The sequence below is a fragment of the Suncus etruscus genome, chromosome 8 (assembly GCF_024139225.1).
Source record: "Suncus etruscus isolate mSunEtr1 chromosome 8, mSunEtr1.pri.cur, whole genome shotgun sequence".
NCBI classification, from domain to species: Eukaryota; Metazoa; Chordata; class Mammalia; order Eulipotyphla; family Soricidae; genus Suncus; species Suncus etruscus.
In genome coordinates, this window is record NC_064855.1 from 123,284,037 (window position 1) to 123,301,741 (window position 17,705).

At 48.9% G+C, this 17,705-nt stretch overlaps 1 protein-coding gene across 1 annotated transcript in view; it reads left to right on the forward strand.

Moving 5' to 3' along the window:
* The window catches only part of MYO16 (myosin XVI), a 296,697-nt gene that overhangs the window by 213,869 nt on the left and 65,123 nt on the right, over window positions 1–17,705 (forward strand). The window contains exon 28 of the mRNA XM_049778145.1: window positions 14,939–15,044. Within this exon, the coding sequence (XP_049634102.1) occupies window positions 14,939–15,044 (106 nt within the window). The remainder of the gene's footprint in view (window positions 1–14,938; window positions 15,045–17,705) is intronic.

A 17,705-nucleotide genomic window follows, 5' to 3' on the forward strand; every position in this document is an offset into this window, starting at 1 on the left:
TTCTATTTCTCTCATTCACTGCATTGTCATGATAGTTGTCGGTGTAGTTATTTCTCTAACTGCACTCACCACTCTTTGTGGTAAGCTTCATATCATGGCCAATCCTTCCAATCCTCAGCTCTAATGTCTCTGGATGTTATTAACACACTGTCTTTTATTTTTCTTAAATCCTACAAATGAGTGAGACTATACTGTGTCTATCTCTCTCCCTCTGACTCATTTCATTCAGCATAATAGTTTCCATGTCCATTCATGTATAGGAGAATTTCATGACTTTGTTTTTCCTGATGACTGCTTAGTATTGCACTGTGTAGATGTACCACAGTTTCTTTAGCCACTCATCTGTTGTTTGGTATCTGGGTTGTTTCCAGATTCTGACTATTGTAAATAGAGCTGCAATGAATATAGGTGTTCAGAAGGCATTTTTGTATTGTGCTTTTTTGTTCCTAGGGTATATCCCTACAAGTGGTATAGCTGAAGCACATGGGAGCACAATTTCCAGATTTTTTAGAATGTTCTAGAAGTATGGATCAAAGCAACTGTGGGAGTAGGCTCTCAGATGCTCCCTTAAGGAAACCTTTGGTGACCAGCCCACCCCCAAGGTCATTATCCCATAAGCTGCTCTTTGCATTGCTCTGGTGCTCTAAGAGGGTGGCAAACTTAGTTGTGGGTGTGCTTGTGTGTCTGTGTTTTGCTGTGTGCATATCTGTGTTTGCAAGTATGGGCTTGTGTGTGTATGTGTCAACCACACAGATCATAGACCGCCATGATGAGAAAAACTCTGACCTTGGCTTTTGTAGTTTCCAAGTACATACATTTTATTTTCCAAGTACATTTTACATAGATATATTCCACCAGAGCTACTCTCCAAAGAATAGTCTGTTCTATTGCTGGCATTGAAAATTCAGTACGATGGTTCGTCTTTTAGGGGTAGAAATTTTTTACGATTCCATTGCTTTAGGCAGGGAATTTGCCTGTTTCTCAGTCCCAATGTCTGAGAATTATAGCTGTTTAATCAGCATTTTCAGAAGGAACTGTGCTGTGAAGATTTAGAGCTATTTAATTGAAAGAAATGTTTCTACTTGACAAGGTTTATTTCGTAAGAGGTTGGAGACGAGAAATGAATCTTTCTTGTAAACCTTTGCACTTCTCTCTCTTCTCTCTCCACTGTCTCTTCTCTCTCTGTCTCTCTCTGTCTCTGTCTCTCTCTTTGTCTCTCTCTGTCTCTCTCTGTCTCTCTCTGTCTCTCTCTGTCTCTCTGTCTCTCTGTCTCTCTGTCTCTCTCTCTCTCTCTCTCTCTCTCTCTCTCTCTCTCTCTCTCTCTCTCTTTCTCCATACCCTTTGGCCACAGCCAGCAGAGTTCAGGACTTACTCTTTTTTTTAAATAATAATTTCTTTATTTTGGGCCAGAGTGATAGCACAGCAATAGGCCATTTGCCTTGCATGTGGCCAACCTGGGATGGATGCAGGTTTGATCCCCAACATCCTATATGATCCCCCAAGCTTGCCAGGAGCAATACCTTAGTGCAGAGCCAGGGGTAACCCCTGAGCATTGCATGGTGTGAACCAAAAACCAAAAAAATTTTTTTTGTTTATTTGAGCACTATTGTTACAGAAATGTTGATAAGTCACAATATCTACCACCCTTCACCAGCGCAATTTTCCCACCACCAATGTCCCCCATTTCCCTTCCCCCTCCCATGTCCTGGGGCAAGAATTCTGCTTCTCTTACTTTCTCTGTCTATCTGTCTATCTATCCCTCTCTCTTTGTTTTCCTTTTCCTTTTTGTCTTTGTGGCCTTCACTCAGGAATCACTCCTAGTAGTGCTCAGGGGACCCTGTGAGGTGCCAGGGATCAGACCTAAATCAGCTGCGAACAAGGCAATTCCCTCACTCCCTGTCCTATGCTTCTGCCTCAAGAGACCGAGGGTGTCTTTCTGCAGCCTTCGCAGAAGGAGACACAAACACCCTACATTATGTTGCTTTGCAGTGACCCACTTGTGGAAATAGAGACTCCCCTCGTCTTAGTGGCGGTCAGCCAGTTCTTCTCTTAGATGAAGGGCGCCCATGCCGGACATGATCTCCAAATATACTGAGCTGTGGGCAGATGATCAATGCCTATAAAACTTGAGTGAGGCATAAAGCACCTTCTTTCACATCCAGAAATAAGCACTGGTTTCCTGGGGCTCAGGGAGCTCGGGAGAAAGCACCATCTTAGCAGCAAAGCCCAGAGGGAGATCTAAGAGGAAATGGTGCCAAAATAGCAGGTCCCAGAATGCACAGTTCCCGTGCATGAGTTTAACCTTCCGAGAACCACACTGCATCCAAACACTGGAGTCTGCAAGAAAGGGAGAGAGGAAAGAAGGCCCAGTGGGTCAGACACCTGCCCTGTATGCGGAAGCCCCCGGCTCAATCCCTAATGCTGCGTGTTGTCCCTCCCCCAAGCACTGTCAGGAATCCCTCAGCACTGAGTCAGGAGTCAGCCTGGAGCACTACCAGATGTGCACCTTCAGCCTCGCCAGCCCAACAGTAAGAGAGACAAGGTGTGACTCAGCCCACATTCCCTCTGATGGCCTGAGGCAGCTGCCCTCACCCCGTCTTCTGGGCAGTGGAGCCCCAGAGAGCCAGATGTGTAACAGAATGATCCAGAAGTCTTCCGTGCTGTGGGGAAGCAATGCCAGTTATAGGCAGCGTGTCTTAAATAGAAACGTGAATTAATACCCGGGCAGCGGGTCAGTGTTCTAAGAGCTTCAGTTGGCAAAGGCCAAGGGTTTATCCAGAGCTTTGCCAGGAACCCTGAGCCTTTTGCTGGGTTGACATTCTGAGGGTTCATGGCATTGGAGGGATGAAGAAGAGCAGAAGAGCTGCTCCTTTTTATTATTGGGTGGAAAGGAAAGTGGGGGGGGAGAGAACAGAGAGATATAGAGAGAGATGGAGGGAGGGAGGGAGACAGGTGCAAGGACCAGTTCCCAAGCCCTGGCTGTGCTTGGTAGAGGCAGTTCTACTGCCAGTGTTTTGTGCTCAGAGATGCTCCCTGACCCCCGGAACCCTCATGGTCTCCCCACAGGGAAGTGGGACCTCGTCTGCAGGTCACTGTGGGTGTGACTCCCCTGGGTGGCCACCCCTGGGGACAGTTGTGAGGACAGGGCAGCCATGGGGTGTCCATCCCCATTATGCCACCTGAAGGCTCTGAATGCCAGACCCACCACCTACTCCCTGGGCCCTGGGCCTCTGCCCACTGACACGTGGGTCTGGGCCAGATGTCCGCTTCCATGTGCTGCCACTGCCACTGCCTTCCGCATCTTTTCTCCCCGGGGTCCCTCCTCCCCACCTCCCCTCCCTCAACATCCTATCTCCCCTCCTCCTCCCTTTCCATCTTCACTACTCCCCTCTTCCCATCTCTCCTCCTCCCCTCACCCCCAAATCCTTCCTCCCAACTTCCATCTCCCCTTTGACCTGCTTCCCCATTTGCTTCTCTGACCTCCTCCCAAATCCCAAATCCCCGTCTTCCCTCCTCCCCTCTACCCCAAAGGAAGGAAGGAAGTAATCAGCTAGGTTACCTGCATTCACTGCAGTAAGAGGCGCCCAGAGCCAGGCTGACACACTGTCCGTCAAGCAGTGCAGTGGGAGGAGTAGTTTGGCTGAAAATGCAGAAGAAAGTGGGATTCTTGTAAACAAGGACCTTTCATTCCTCTGGCGCTCTGAGCTCCTTCATTCTCTGAGCTCTGAATTCACCTCCTTATCTTCTCATGTGGCTCTGTCTTTGAGGTGCTTTCATCTCTGTCCTTCCCCTAACTCTGTGAAGGAAGAACAGGTACCAAGTGCAAAAGGGGAGAGGAAGAGCTCTGGCCTCGTGCATGTGTTAGAGAACTGAATGCAGGTGGCCCATGTTTGGTTTCTGTGGAGGGTTTGGTAGAGCATTTAGATCTAATGCAAGATGCGTCATCGGCCCAACACAATTCTTATCCTCTCTTAAAATCGCTGCTTTAGATTCCTGAATATTTCCAATTAAGACCACCAGTGAGACAGCAATGTGAGCCAGTGACGTCTGACCTTGTCATATGTGAATAATGGTCTTGACCCTTTTCCCCCAAAATTGCTGAGTCATTCTCAGAAAATTCTAGTCCGATCCGAGGATTGGCGTATGGGTTAGTGCTCCTAATCCAATAATAACTAATATTAGGTTAGTACTCTAATATTGATTCTAAAATGACTTTATTCTTTGACCCTTTTACTTCTTTAAAATGCTTTGTTAAACACAAATATTCTTTGTGATATTTATTGCAAAGAAACACCATCAATGAATGCAATATAGTTTGAAGAATAAGAACATCAGGTGGCGGCAGACCCCGTTGATAACCTATATTTAGGGGACAAGCTATTTTTAACCCAGGGTGGTTTATAGCTAGCGCTGACCCACTTAGGGAAATTTCGTTATGTTCGCTCTTAAATGCTTGACTTCAGCTACATAATTTAAGACACTATTACTTAAACTCTAAGACTTTCCGTCCCTGGCATTTAATAATAAAGGTAAAGGCATTTAGCGTGATTTCAGCTTTGGAATAAAAGTCATTTGTTTTGTTGTCAGGAAATCCATGTCTAGATTTGTATAACATGTTTTTATATTTTCAAACTCATAGTCTACAAAGCATCTCACCACTTATGACCCCTGCAAAATCCCACTACATTTCTGCGAAGGTCTCAATTACTTTCTCCAGTTGTCAAAATGGGTTCAGTATTAGGAAGGAACATTTTTTTTCCTTTGGTTTTTGGGCCATAACTGGTAGTGCTCAGGGGATATTCCTGGCTCTGCACTCAGAAATCCATCCTGGCAGGCTCGGGGGACCATATGGGATGCTGGGGATCAAACCCGGATCTATCCCAGGTCGTCTGCATGCAAGGCAAATGCCCTACCGCTGTGCTATGGCTTCGCCTCAGGAAAAGACTTTCTGTTTCCTTTGAGCAGGGAAGTCTGCAAAAAGATGCCCTGGGTGAGCAATTGAGTGTTGCCCACGTCGATTTTGAGAGGAGGGAGAGAAAAAAATGGTGCTCAACTAACTGTGATCATCATGATGCTAAAATGCTAGTTTTCTTCTGTCCAGGAACTAGAAGCACTAAGATAGCATTTATCAAAGCTGTGCCCTCCCCTTTTAAGAATTCCTATTTATTCTCTGCAGAGTTGAGCAGTGGAAACCATCATTCTTCATGAGATTGAGTCATGATGAACAGTCTGCTAAGACCATTTTTCCATTAGCGATGAAACACAGTCAGGCTGAATTGTGTTGCCTGCTCACGAAAAGGAGCTATACCTTGACCATTAAGTCTCGGCCTGTGGGGCCAGAGTGATAGCACAATGATAGGGTGTTTGCCTTGCACACGGCTGACCCACAACAGACTTCTGTTGGAATCCCCAGTGTCCCATATTGTCCCCCAAGCCAGGAGCAATTTCTGAGCACAGAGCCAGGAGTAAACCCCTTAGTGCCACTGGGTATGGCCCAAAACAAACAAACAAAAAATCTCTGCCTGTTCTGCCTGTGTGAGAGTGTCTGAAGCAGGTGGAGGGAGGGCCAGCCCCTCCCTTTGCTCAGGAAGGAGATTCACTCACTTCCCATCAGAACCAAAGCAAAGCCATGCATGCATCCCATACACCAACAACTGAGCCTCAGGCAGCAAAGCCTTTCTCTGTTGACTGCTGCTCCCTCTCTGGGCTTGACTACCTCACACCCTGAAGACAGGTCCATCTTCTCTCAAGGTCCCACTCTCAGCAGCTCTGAGTCTATTGGTCCAGCTCAGTTCATGGGCCTGTACAAATCTCAGTACAGGCTGGATCCCCCAGGGATGCTCCCATGTTCCATGTGTCCATGGCCACCTATGATTTCCATAGCCCATAGTGTTATGGACCTCAGCGGTGCTCTCGGAAAGGCCCATTGCTCCTTCCAGCCCCAAATGCTGGAGCAGAGAGTATGGAAAATGGGGAATTATCTCTCGTCTTCCGGTGCCTCATCCCATCCTCACTTCTAGAGACCCAGCTTAGGAACAAAGTCCAGACACTGGGTGTAGAATCTGTGACCAGAAAACATTTGCAGGTCAGAGATAAGATCGATGCTTATTATGGCTCTGTTGTTGAAGGATTGATTAAATATCAGTTTTTCAGCAGGGATCTTCCTGGGATGATTTTCTTCCTATGTATAAGCTGCTGATTCTAAAATCAGTATTACACACACACCAACCATACACTTACGTCCACGCATTCACTCATACACTACACCAATCACACACATACAACTCATCCACTTACATACACATTCACTCAAACACACTGATACACCAATTTTTCTTTGGAGCAGGATGGAGCAATAGTACAGAGAATAGGGTATTTGCCTTGCATGCCGCTGACCCAGGTTCGATCCTCAGCATCCCAAATGGTCCCCGAGCACCACCACGAGTGACTCTTGAATTCGTTGCAAAAAATGACCCCCTGAGAATTGCTGTGTGTGCCACCCCCCCAAAAAATTAGAAAACAAAAATAAAAATAATCATTCTTTGGGTCAAATTCTCTACATCGGTGTTTCTCAACCACAGTTGCTCAGTAGACTTACTAGAATTGCAAAAAAACATTGGATGGCTGATGTAGGAAGCGATGGCTGCCAGATAGGCTATAGGAAGCTCCATTAAATAATTTCGGATAAACAGCAAATGTGAAAAATTGGCAAAAACATTCTGTAAGGATGCTGTGACATTTGGAGGTCTGTTTGCAACACCCGTGTCTCTCTTCCTCCCCTGCTTTCTTTGTTCCCAATTTTTCCTCCACAGATACTTGGGAATTTTCAAGTATATACAAGGCCTTTTTTTTTTACTTTTTGAGAAAATTTTATTCTGACCATTGTGAATTACAAAGTTCTTCATAGTTGGGTTTCAATCATAGTGACAGTGAATTAGGGCCATTCCCACCACCAGTGCTGACCTCCCTCCACCAAAGTTCCCAGCATGCATAACATACCTCCCTCTTAGTCCCACGGCCTACCAATGTAGTAGGTCCATTTTAATTTTAGATTGTTATAGTTTGGGTCTCTTGTTCTATTGTCATTGACTTTGGCTTGGATATTAATTCTGACCTTTTGGGTTTATTTTTTCCAGCAATGCACCTGAGACAAATTGGCCTGTACAAGGACTTTTTAGCTATAGTCCCTATGAGAGCTCTTTGGTTCTTTTTAGACTGTTCTATTCAAATACGTTGATTTTATAAATAAGGTTTTCTTTGTCTATGTGTCACATATGATCACATTAGTACCCCCCAAAGCCCTCACCGTATGCTGTGAATTTCCCTCAACATCCTATGCTCTCACCTTCATTGCTGGAACATATCTTTTATAAAGTAAAGAATTTGGGGTTTACATTTGAGGGGAGTTGGGGTCAAACCCAGCAGTGCTCAGGGTTTTTTCCTGGCTCTGCACTCAGAAATTGGTTCTGGCAAGCTCGTGGAACCATATGGGATGCCAGGGATTGAACCCAGGTCCATTCCAGGTCAGCCACATGCAAGGCAAACGCCCTACCACTATGCTATCGCTCTGGCCCAGTCAGATCTTTTGTAAAGATATTAATTCTCTTCTTAGTGCAGTTTCCAAGAGGAATTTCATTTATTTGTACATGAATTGAGTTCCTCCCCCTCTGCCCCAAGTGGGCTTTTAGGATTTTCATTTTTGCTGATTTTGAATTATTTGAACATAAATAGTCTTGGTATAACTTTCCTCATATTTCTTTCAGATTCATGCAGAGTTTTGAATCTGTGAGTTTTTAATCTCTTTTCTTTGCAAATTAGCAACTTCATAATGTATAAGGCTTTTTACTAAGAAGCATGAACATATTTTAAAATTGGGGAATATTTGAATTTGAATATTTGAATTAGGGAAATCATCTTGACTATTAGCAAGATGTAATTTTTTCCTAACTTCAACTTCTGTTTTCTTTGAACCAAACTGGGACTGGCCTTCCGCAAGCCTGTCTTCTCTCTTCTCTCTTTGAACTTCTCTCTTTAAACTTATCCCAGAAGGTCTGAGTGTCTATCATCTTCAGTCCTTTTTATTTTATTTTAAGTTTTTAGTTATTTTGGGTGTGAAGTCACACCTAGTGATACTCAGGACTGAATTACTCCTTCCAGTGCTCGGGGGACCACATAAGATACGAGAGATTGAATCTGATTTGGCCACAATGAAAGCAAGTGTTTTCCCTGCTGTAATATTGCTTTAGCCCCACTTTTTAGTGTCTTATTTTGGATACTTCTCATTCCTCTCTTCAGTTTCACTAATCTTGTCCTCTACAAGGTCTAATTACACTTACTCTAACCCAATCTATTCTTTGCTTCTGTTTTATATAGTTTTTATTTCTAGAAGTTTAATTGGTTTCTTTTTTACATCCCTTATGTTTTTAACATATGCTATCTTTCTTCTAGTATGTTTGTCTGCTAATCCCTTGTCATTTCTGACTTTTTTTATTCTCTTCCTATAGATCAGATTGTATTGCTTCTTTAACTGTGGTAATTTTCAGTTGGATACCACTTTGATAAGACGTACATATTTTGTATTTCTAGCAATACTATGAATGTAGCCCCTTGGAAATGGTCCATTGCTTTGAGGTTTGGCCTTTTAAAGTTTTTGGGTTTTTTTTGGTAGAATAAGCCTGGTATGATATGAAAGATAATTGTTTCTCATTACTGAGCCCAAACAACTGAATGGTCTATTCAATACCCAGTTATTATGAACCATTTTCGCTCTTCTTGATGAAAATACTCTTCCTTCTTTCTGTCTTTGGCCTGGCTTGGTTTCTCTCACCCACCCTGTGGCTCTTTGCCAGGAAGCATTTCCAGAAATGCGCAGTTGATGTTCCATGGGTCGTGCCCAGAGACTCTGGAGTGTTCTGGAGCCTGTTTTGGGTGTGACACCCCCCTTCGACTGTCTTCTCTGTAAACCCAGCACCTTACCTCTTCAACTCAGGGGGTTCCCTGGGCTTCCCTGGTTCCCATATTTTTTTTTTTTTTTTTTTTTTTTTTTTTGGTTTTTGGGCCACACCCGGTGACGCTCAGGGGTTACTCCTGGCTATGCGCTCAGAAGTCGCTCCTGGCTTGGGGGACCATATGGGACGCCGGGGGATCGAACCGCGGTCCGTCTCCTAGGCTAGCGCAGGTAAGGCTTACCTTACCTCCAGCGCCACCGCCCGGCCCCTGGTTCCCATATTTGACCCACAGTCTGGATCTCCCTCCACGAAGTGACGAGCAGTGTCTCTGTGTGTGTTCAAATCACTAGATTCTTATCTGGTGGGGATTAGTCCACTCATTATCTGCTGTCTGATGCCCTGAACCATTTCTTCACTTAGCTTCTCTATTTTCAAGTTGTTAGAGAGAGGAGGATAAAGTGAGTCACAATCCCCCCATCTTGTTGGGAAGCAGGAGCCCTGAACTCTCTTGTAATATTGGTCTTTGATTCAACATGTGCTTTACAATGGCTGCTGTTTTCTTCCTGCGTTGTTTTCCGTATTCATGTTAGTCTTCGGACAGAGCCTCTTAAAATGACACTATTGTTTCAAATCTTGACATTTTTTCTCTTCAGACAACTTTCAATAGTTTAAATCTGGCTAAACTTTCTGCTGTGATTATTCAGACGATGTATACCAACTTGTCCTAAACAGACGTATCTTTGTTCAAAATTTAACATAGAGCAGCTGGTATTTTATAAAACGATGATGCTAGACTAGGGTTTGGGGTAGGAAGTGGAGGCGAATACTATATTTATATGAGTGTGCCTGGGATTTTAATTAAGCACGTTAGAAATGGTCCAGAAAGATGGTTACTTCCATGCCTGTTCTCAGGAACTTCATAGGTAAGAAGCTTCCGGGATCTGAAGGGTCAGAAGTGTGTGTTTCTGTGCTCAGTTTTGAAGATCTAGCAGCATTTGGTCCTTACCCTGCACCCTTTGCTGGAAATGTTTTGTGTTTAAAAAATGTCATCTACTGGACCGGAGCTATACCAGAGTTTAGCCTTACAGGTGGTCGACCTGGGTTCGAAACCTGGTGTCCCACATGGTTCCTTGAGACTGCCAGGAGTGATTTCTGAGCACAGAGCAAGGAGAATTCCCTGAGTGCTACTGAGTGTGGCTCTCAAACAAAAACGTGAGTCAAATACATTAGATATGATGCCAAATATATAATACGATATAAAATAATATAAATAAATGATATGATATAAGATAATATAAATACAATGTAAAAATGTAGCCCTGGGGGGCTGAAGTGATAACAGAACAAGTAGGGTGTTTGTCTTGCGTACAGCTGACCCAGGACAAACGGTGGTTCTAATCCTGGCATCCCATAGGGTCCCCCGAGCCTTCCAGGAGTGATTTCTGAGTGCAGAACCAGGAATGGCCCCTGAGTGCCACTGCGTGTGGTCCCCCCAAAAAGCAAAACACAATAGCACTTAATGCTGAGAAAAAATCATTGAAGTCGTAGAAAATTTCCTGTTCTCTTATTGATGAGCCATCCACATAGTCCCAGTAAACTCTGAGGTATAATGAAAAAAAGTCTTAGTGTTGTTCACAATCAATATGCAAAAGTAACTCTCATTGATGCTTCTCACGTTCTCTCAAATCTTTCAGCACCTTTTACCTGGAAATATGTCTAATCATGAAAAAAATCCTTGTGCATAAAGCTTAGAAATTGGGGTGAGGCAGAAAGATAGCATAGCAGTACGGCATCTGCCTTGCACGCAGCCAATTCAAGATGGATGGTGGTTTGGTGGTTCGAATCCCAGCATCCCATATGGTCCCCCATGCCTTCCAGGAGCAGTTTCTGAGTGCAGAGCCAGGAGGAACCCCTGAGCACTGCCGGGTGTGACCCCCCCCCAAAAAAAGGGGGGGTGGGTGGGAGCAAACACGTGAGGGTTCAAACCAGTGTTGGATTTGAAGAGCAATGATGGTGGATCCTACCAGCCATGAACAAGCTTGCAGCCCATGGGCATGGTCCCCAAAATCATAGCTGCATGGGGGAACCCAGCAATCGGGAAGAACCATGTGTAATGGCCTGGATGCTGCAAGGAGATTTGGGGAAATATTATTAAAAGATACAGGAGGAAATAGAGTCACCGTGTCCACACCCCAATGCTGGCCAGAATCTGTCCCTAGAGCCGCATCAGTGAGCTGGTCTCTGTCTAACTTGGCAGGTTCCTGGGCACACTGTGGTGGGGACAATAGCCTGACAGGCGGGTGACCGAGGTCATCAGGAAGGAACCGTCACAATGTCACCCAGGATGCCTGTTCCAGCAGACAGAAGAGCCGAGGGGCACCTGTGACACAGAGCTGCGTCTCCTCCTCCTGCAGGATCCAGACCTGTGCTCATGCCCCTGTCTCCCTCCAGGGCTGCCCAAGTGCCGTCTCACAGACCCACATCGGCTCAGTGTGGAGCCCATGGGCCTCCACAGTCCAGCTGGGAGGGGCTGTTTGTGATGGGCTTGGCATCACTCACTGCTGGCTTCTTTCTAAGTCTGCCTGTCTGACCCTAGTGGGCACATTGGGACAATAGGCACATGGTCCCCTAAACACGGCCAGGAGTGAGTCCAGAGCATCACCGAGTATGACCCTAAAATCAAAACAAATGAATTAAACCATGTGACAAAGAACTAGGCACCAGGTCCTGCAAGTTTGTGCCCCTCAATGCCTGTTGGTTTGTCAGTCAGGCTTCAGCAAAATTCCAGGAATGAACCATTCCCCAGTTCCAGGTCTGGACTCAATCCTGGCGGCACTTGCCAGAGTGGCTGTTGGACGGGTGGGTCCCTCCTTGGGGGGCAGTGACCCAGGGCCAAAGGCCACTGTCCCTGTGGTGATAAGGACACCCAGCAGAGGAAATGTCCATGAGAATCAGAGGCACAGATGATCCATCTTCACAGAGTGCCCGCCAGAGGCGTGAGCTGGATGGGATCATTAGCCACTGAGCCCCACAGAATATTCCAGCCAGTCTGAGCACAGGGACAGAGAGAAATGTCAGGAATAACAATGTTCCCCACCAGTAAAGTCAGCCTGTCTTGTTTTCTGAGAGGGGGGGGGAGAGAGAGAGAAAGAGAGGAGAGAGAGAGAGAAAGAGAGAGAGAGAGAAAGAGAGAGGAGAGAGAGAGAGAGGAGGTCGGGCTGACCCTGGTGAATATTTGATTAAGGTGCAAATTGCTTTAGGAACAGGATGACTCCATACCAGCCTCGCAGCTTAAAGTCACCCCGTACTCAGGCCTCCCCTGCAAATGAGCAGCTGTTCTCGCCAGTTTGACTAAACAAGCTGTTCTGGTACCTAATAAACAGGCTGACGCTCGACCATCGCAGCTCCAGAGAGCCAGGCAGGGGCAGAGACGGGAGCAGAGCCTGAGTGTGGAGGAGGCAGGGCCGGGCCTTGCGGGGCCAGCTTGAGCCAGGGCTGCCTGCCGGGATCTGTGGCAGCTCCAGCCTGGCTTCCTGGCCCCTGTAGCAGATGGGCCTGGGGGTAGCGAGGGCTCTGGCGAGAACTGATCCCCTTCCCAGGAAGCCCCCAGGGTAGGCCGTGAGCGGTATCTGCTCTGATCTGCTCCGATCTGCTCCCACCACCACCTCATCACTGTGAGGGCCTGACCCTGAGCCCCTGAGGACCAGAAGGGCAAGACCATGTGGCCCGTCTCCCCCTTCACTCTTATCTCCAGTTATGTGACCTTCTGCCACACCCCACAGTACTCCACAGCTCCTCCTGCCTCTGTGCTCAGGAGCAAATCCCGGCAGGATGCAGGGGCAGCATGTGACATCCAGGAAGGGTGCGGGTCAGTGGCTGGCAAGCTCTGACCCCTCTGTGCTGTCTCCAGCTCCCAACCCCCAGACCTTAGTAGCAGGTCCCAGCTCACAGCAGCTACATCCCAGCTCTGGTCACTGCAGGGACCTGTTCTGTGCTGAGGGCAGCATCCACGACACCTGGGCACACTCACGCCTTCCTTGGCTTCCTCCTTCCTCCCCACTGCAGAGAAAGAAGCGCCTTCCTCACTGGTGGGATCTGCTCTCACCCTTCCCGGGGATCCCCCTGGGCTATGCCCAGACCCTGAGATGCTCCAGGGTCTCTGCCTCCCTCTCCCGACACGTCGCATGCCGTGACCACCTCTGGAAGAGAAGATCACTCTCTTCATCACATTCCAGCAGCAGATTTGGGGTGTTTCCAGCTTCTGTACAGATTCAGGGTTCAGACTGGTCTCGTGCTCATCCTGACAGTCCTGGAGGCAAACTCGTCCCAGGAACCTGAAGCCCCCAGGGCAGAATCCAACCCTGTCCCCTCACTGTCCTCCAATGGCTTCCAGGAGGGGACCATCCCTCAGCCTTGGGATGAGGCGAAGCCTGGACAGCACCATGGACAGAGGCACAGGGCTGCCTGGGTGTGCAGCAGGCATCTGTGCAGAAGCCTGGATCCTTCTGGAAGCTGCTCCACGGGCAGGCACACTGTTCCCAGATCAGGGAAACCTGCCCCCGAGAGCCTGGGGAGAAGAGGAGGCGCTTGCTCAGAGACCCCGAGGGTTTCACCGTGCACAGCTGCTTCTATGCAGAACCACTGAGACCCCTGGCAGCCCCCGTCCTGCAGGACTGACTCACCCGCCCATAGCTTATTTGTAGAGGAGAAAGGAGGTGTGGGTCTGAGCCAGATTTGGTCCTCAGCACCCCACATGGTCCCTGAGCACTGCCAGGTGTGTCTCCTGAGAGGTCAAGCCAGAGGTCAGCCATGAGCACTGCCAGGTGTGTCCTAAAACAGAAAAAGAAAGCTCAGATTTGCAAAGGCTTTTTAGGATTTTTTCTTTTCTTTTCTTTTCTTTTTTATGGTTTTGGGACCACACATGGCAGCGTTCAGGGGTTATGCCTGGCTCTGCACTCAGAAGTTACTCCTGGCAGGTTCGGGGGACCAGATAGGATGCCGGGCATCAAACCCAGGTCTGTCCTGGGTTGGCCATGTGCAAGGCAAACACCCTACCGCTGTGCTATTGCTCCAGCCCCAACTTTAAGACCTTTCTTAACTTTGGGGAGTTGGACCGTATCTGGCAGTGCTCATGGTTGATGCCTGGCTCTCTGCTCAGAGGTCACTTCAGGTGGAGCTTAGAAGATTGTGAGGGGTATCGGGGATCCAACCTGCATCAGTTGATGAGAGGCAAGCACCCTGCCTGCTGTGCTATCACTCTGCCCCCAGCCTCGAAATTTTTCAAAGGATACAAAAAAAGGTTTTCTTTATATTTCCCCAACCTTTGCTGCGCCTATGCAAAATATTGCCAACCTTTACCTTTATCTTTAGAGGCATCTGCCCTAATCTTAGAAGCATAGGGTGTGAATGACTCTAGTTTTCTGTAAAGTCAATCAGGGGGAGAAGTTGGATTACTGGTCACAGTCTGATCAATATTCCTTCTCCACCCTAGGGTGTGATCTGGTGGTGGGATTATTGGATAATTCCCTACTGTGGCCCGTTCTAGGGCTCTGAGGAAGGCGGGCGCTCATTCTTCAGTCTTTCTCCACTAAGCTGCTTTCCTTCTTAGCAGCAGAAGGCTTGGTGGTGGGGTTCCTCGCTTGAGCCCTGGATTTCCTGAACCCCTTCTTGTACCTTTTCACTGTGTGCATTATTTCTTGTGTCGCATCTCACCATATCCTCATTTTGGAACCTTGGGTTTTACTGGCAAACCATGTCTTTCCTGCCCCTTCTGATCTCACCTCGCACCATCTTCGCACCCATGAAGGGGGGGCAAAGGCCGTGGGCTTGGTGCTTGGTACCCACAGCCTCTCTCCGCAGGAATGGAGGATCAACTCAGGGTGTCTCAGTCACTGCAAAGTTTGGGGGACATGGGGCACTGACGGGGTAAGAGGGGAGTACAGCATGACATGCTTCTTGCCCCACTTACCGCTCCTTGTTCTGCGTTTCAGGTACCAGCCCTTGGCCAGCCTGTACGTGGGAGAGATGACGCCGCCGTCCACGCCCCGAGATGCCTGCCAGCTCCTTCTCCAGCGCTGCAAGCTGCAGGGTTGGCAGGTGAGTACCAGGGCCTGGGGACACAAGAGACACATCCAGGCAGGAGCTGTGGGCTGAGGCCATCTCAGATGCCTGTATGGCCTGTGACACTCAGCTGATGCCCCTTGGTTCAGTGTCCGGGACTCCCGCAGACAGTGGGCTTGGGGTGCTGGGACCAGCTGGGACAAAGATGGCTCCTCTGGGTTTATGTGCTTCTCTATGCCCTACTGCTCTGGGAACCCTATTCTGTGCCCTCTCTGTGTCCCTCTCTGCCTGCTCCTCTGGGTGACCTGAACCCATCCCACAAGGTCCTTCCTGCTGCCGTGGCCTTCTGGGTCAGTGTTTGCCATCCTGAACACTGCATCTGGCAGGACTGCCAGGGACTGACCATGGGCTCTCAGCGCGCTGGGCTTGGCAGAAAGAGAGAGGACAAGGAAACTCTCTTGGGAGTGCAGGGACCCCATCGAAGAGATGGACAGTCTTGTCCCCCCCACTGAGTCTGTGGCCCTGAAGTGAGGTGGCGGGCTTCACCCCAGACTCCAGGTGCTGGATCTGAGCTCACAGCAGGGTCAAGGACAGTTCTGAATTCTCCCACTCTGCCCTGACCTATGCCAGCCCTCAAGCTTGCCCAAGAGCATGAGGTAGGTCTGAGTCTATGACTGGAACCTGCCGCTGTGTTTCCAACTCTGTCTGTCATGAGGCTCTTGGGGTCACTGCCAGTAGCTCTTTGTCCCCTTGGCTTCTCCTCCTCCATGACCGGTGAAACTGTTACTTCCTGCCATCCAGGCACTAAAGAGAGTCCAAAAGAAGCTGCCATCCATGAGTAAGAATGTGAGAAAGCCCCCCCCCCGCCCCCCCGGCATTTCTTACCAGGTCCCAACCCTGACCAGTGTGTCCACAATTTTTCCCTGGCACCCTTCTCAGTGAGAATGTAAGGGACCGATTCAACCCAATTCAGCCACTGGGGCATTAACCCACGGCCCTAACCAACCCTTGGCTTCTGTCAGTTGAATTTCACTTATTCAAGGCCTCCTCCTGCAGGGACTGAGCTGGGCAACTGGGCGACGGTGAGCAGCAGAGTCCCCACCCAAGGCCACCTGCACATCCAGGACTCAGGGAACCAAGTCCTGCAGGACAGGGAGCCAGCAGCTAGGACAGCCCCAGGACAGGCATGGCTGAGTCCCGTTTGTCACCCCTCTGCCCCAGGGCTGGGCTCCAGAAACGAGCTCTCTGGGCCTCTCGAGCAAGCAGGCTGCATCCCACATGCTCCCCTTCCTGGGGATGAGAAAGGGACACCCATGAACCAAGCCCATCATCCACCCACTCTCCCTCCCTGACGTCTGTCCTCTTCCCCCCACTAGTGCTGAACTGAACACGGTGTGGAGGAGATGCTCTGGCCTTCCACGCCCCCATTCCCCAACCCCTGCCTGTAGTCAAAGATGAGCTGGAAGGAAGAGGAGGAGGAGGAGGAGGTGGAAGAGAAAGAGGAGGAGGAGGAAGAGGCGGCCTGATGCAGGGCTGAGTCTTCACACACAGGAGGCTGTGACATCAGCAGCCCCGGCTCACTTGCGGGGAACTGCAGTCACTGGTGCTGAGTCACCCCGGAATTCTAAAGCGGGGTCTGCAGGGTAGAAGCTGGTGAATGTGGGGCACAGGTGTGGGCGGCTGGGGAAGCTTGGAGAAGGGCAGCGAGGAGGAAGGTTCCTTCCGGTTCCTCGGAGGGAAGGAGGCTGAGTGGGAGGGGAAGACGATTCACTCTACTTCAGAAGGATCCGGAAGGCAGATGGGGGTGCTTCCTGTGGGGATGTGAAACCCTGATACATGGTTTAGATGGGGAGGGGGGTCTAGAGCTCTGACACAGCAGGGAGGGCACGTGCCTTGCCTATGGCTGACCAGGGTTCTATCTCCGACATCCCGTAGGGTCCCCTGAGCCTGCCTGAGTGCAGAGCCAAGGGTAAGTCCTGAGCACTGCCGGGTGTTGCCCAGAAGCAAACACAAAATAGGGAGGTGCTTCCCTATATTGGGCTGATCCACCCTCCCCTTCGCTCCCCAAGGCCAAAAGAGGCTCCGGATCAGGACCCCCAGAATGTGAGCATGTTGGCATCCCCCAGGATGGATGAGAATTTCCCAGCTACTTCCAGGCTGAAAAGGCTGTGGAGCCCAGCAGTGGGGTTCAGAGAAGCCCCTTCGTGGTAGGCAAATAGCACAAAAGCTTCTAACTCCCACCACCCACTCCTGACCTTCCCAAAGCAGGGCATGTTGAGTGTTGTTCAAAGAAATCATAGGCTCACTGTTCATAGGCTTGGAAGGCCTTCAGGAGGGTGGCGGAGAAGCCAGGTCTGGAAGCCTCTGGGTTTCTGTGGGTTGTACATTGGGGTCATTTATGGCTATGTAAATTGTGGCAGGGGGTCTTTGGCAGCTGTATGAGATGTGGGACATGATCTGTGGTGTAAAATAAATCCCCATGTTGTAAGATCACCCCATGCACCACACTTACACCCCAAGTCCAAAGAAGGGCACTTACAAGTCCAAAGAAGGGCACAGGCAAAAAAATTAATAAATAAACCAGCAAAAGCTTCATGGCCCAATCCCAGGGGATTGATTGGAGGGACTCGGGTCTGGAAGCAAACGCTGACACAGGAAACAATCCACACATAGTCAAGGAGATAAAACGAGTGCAGG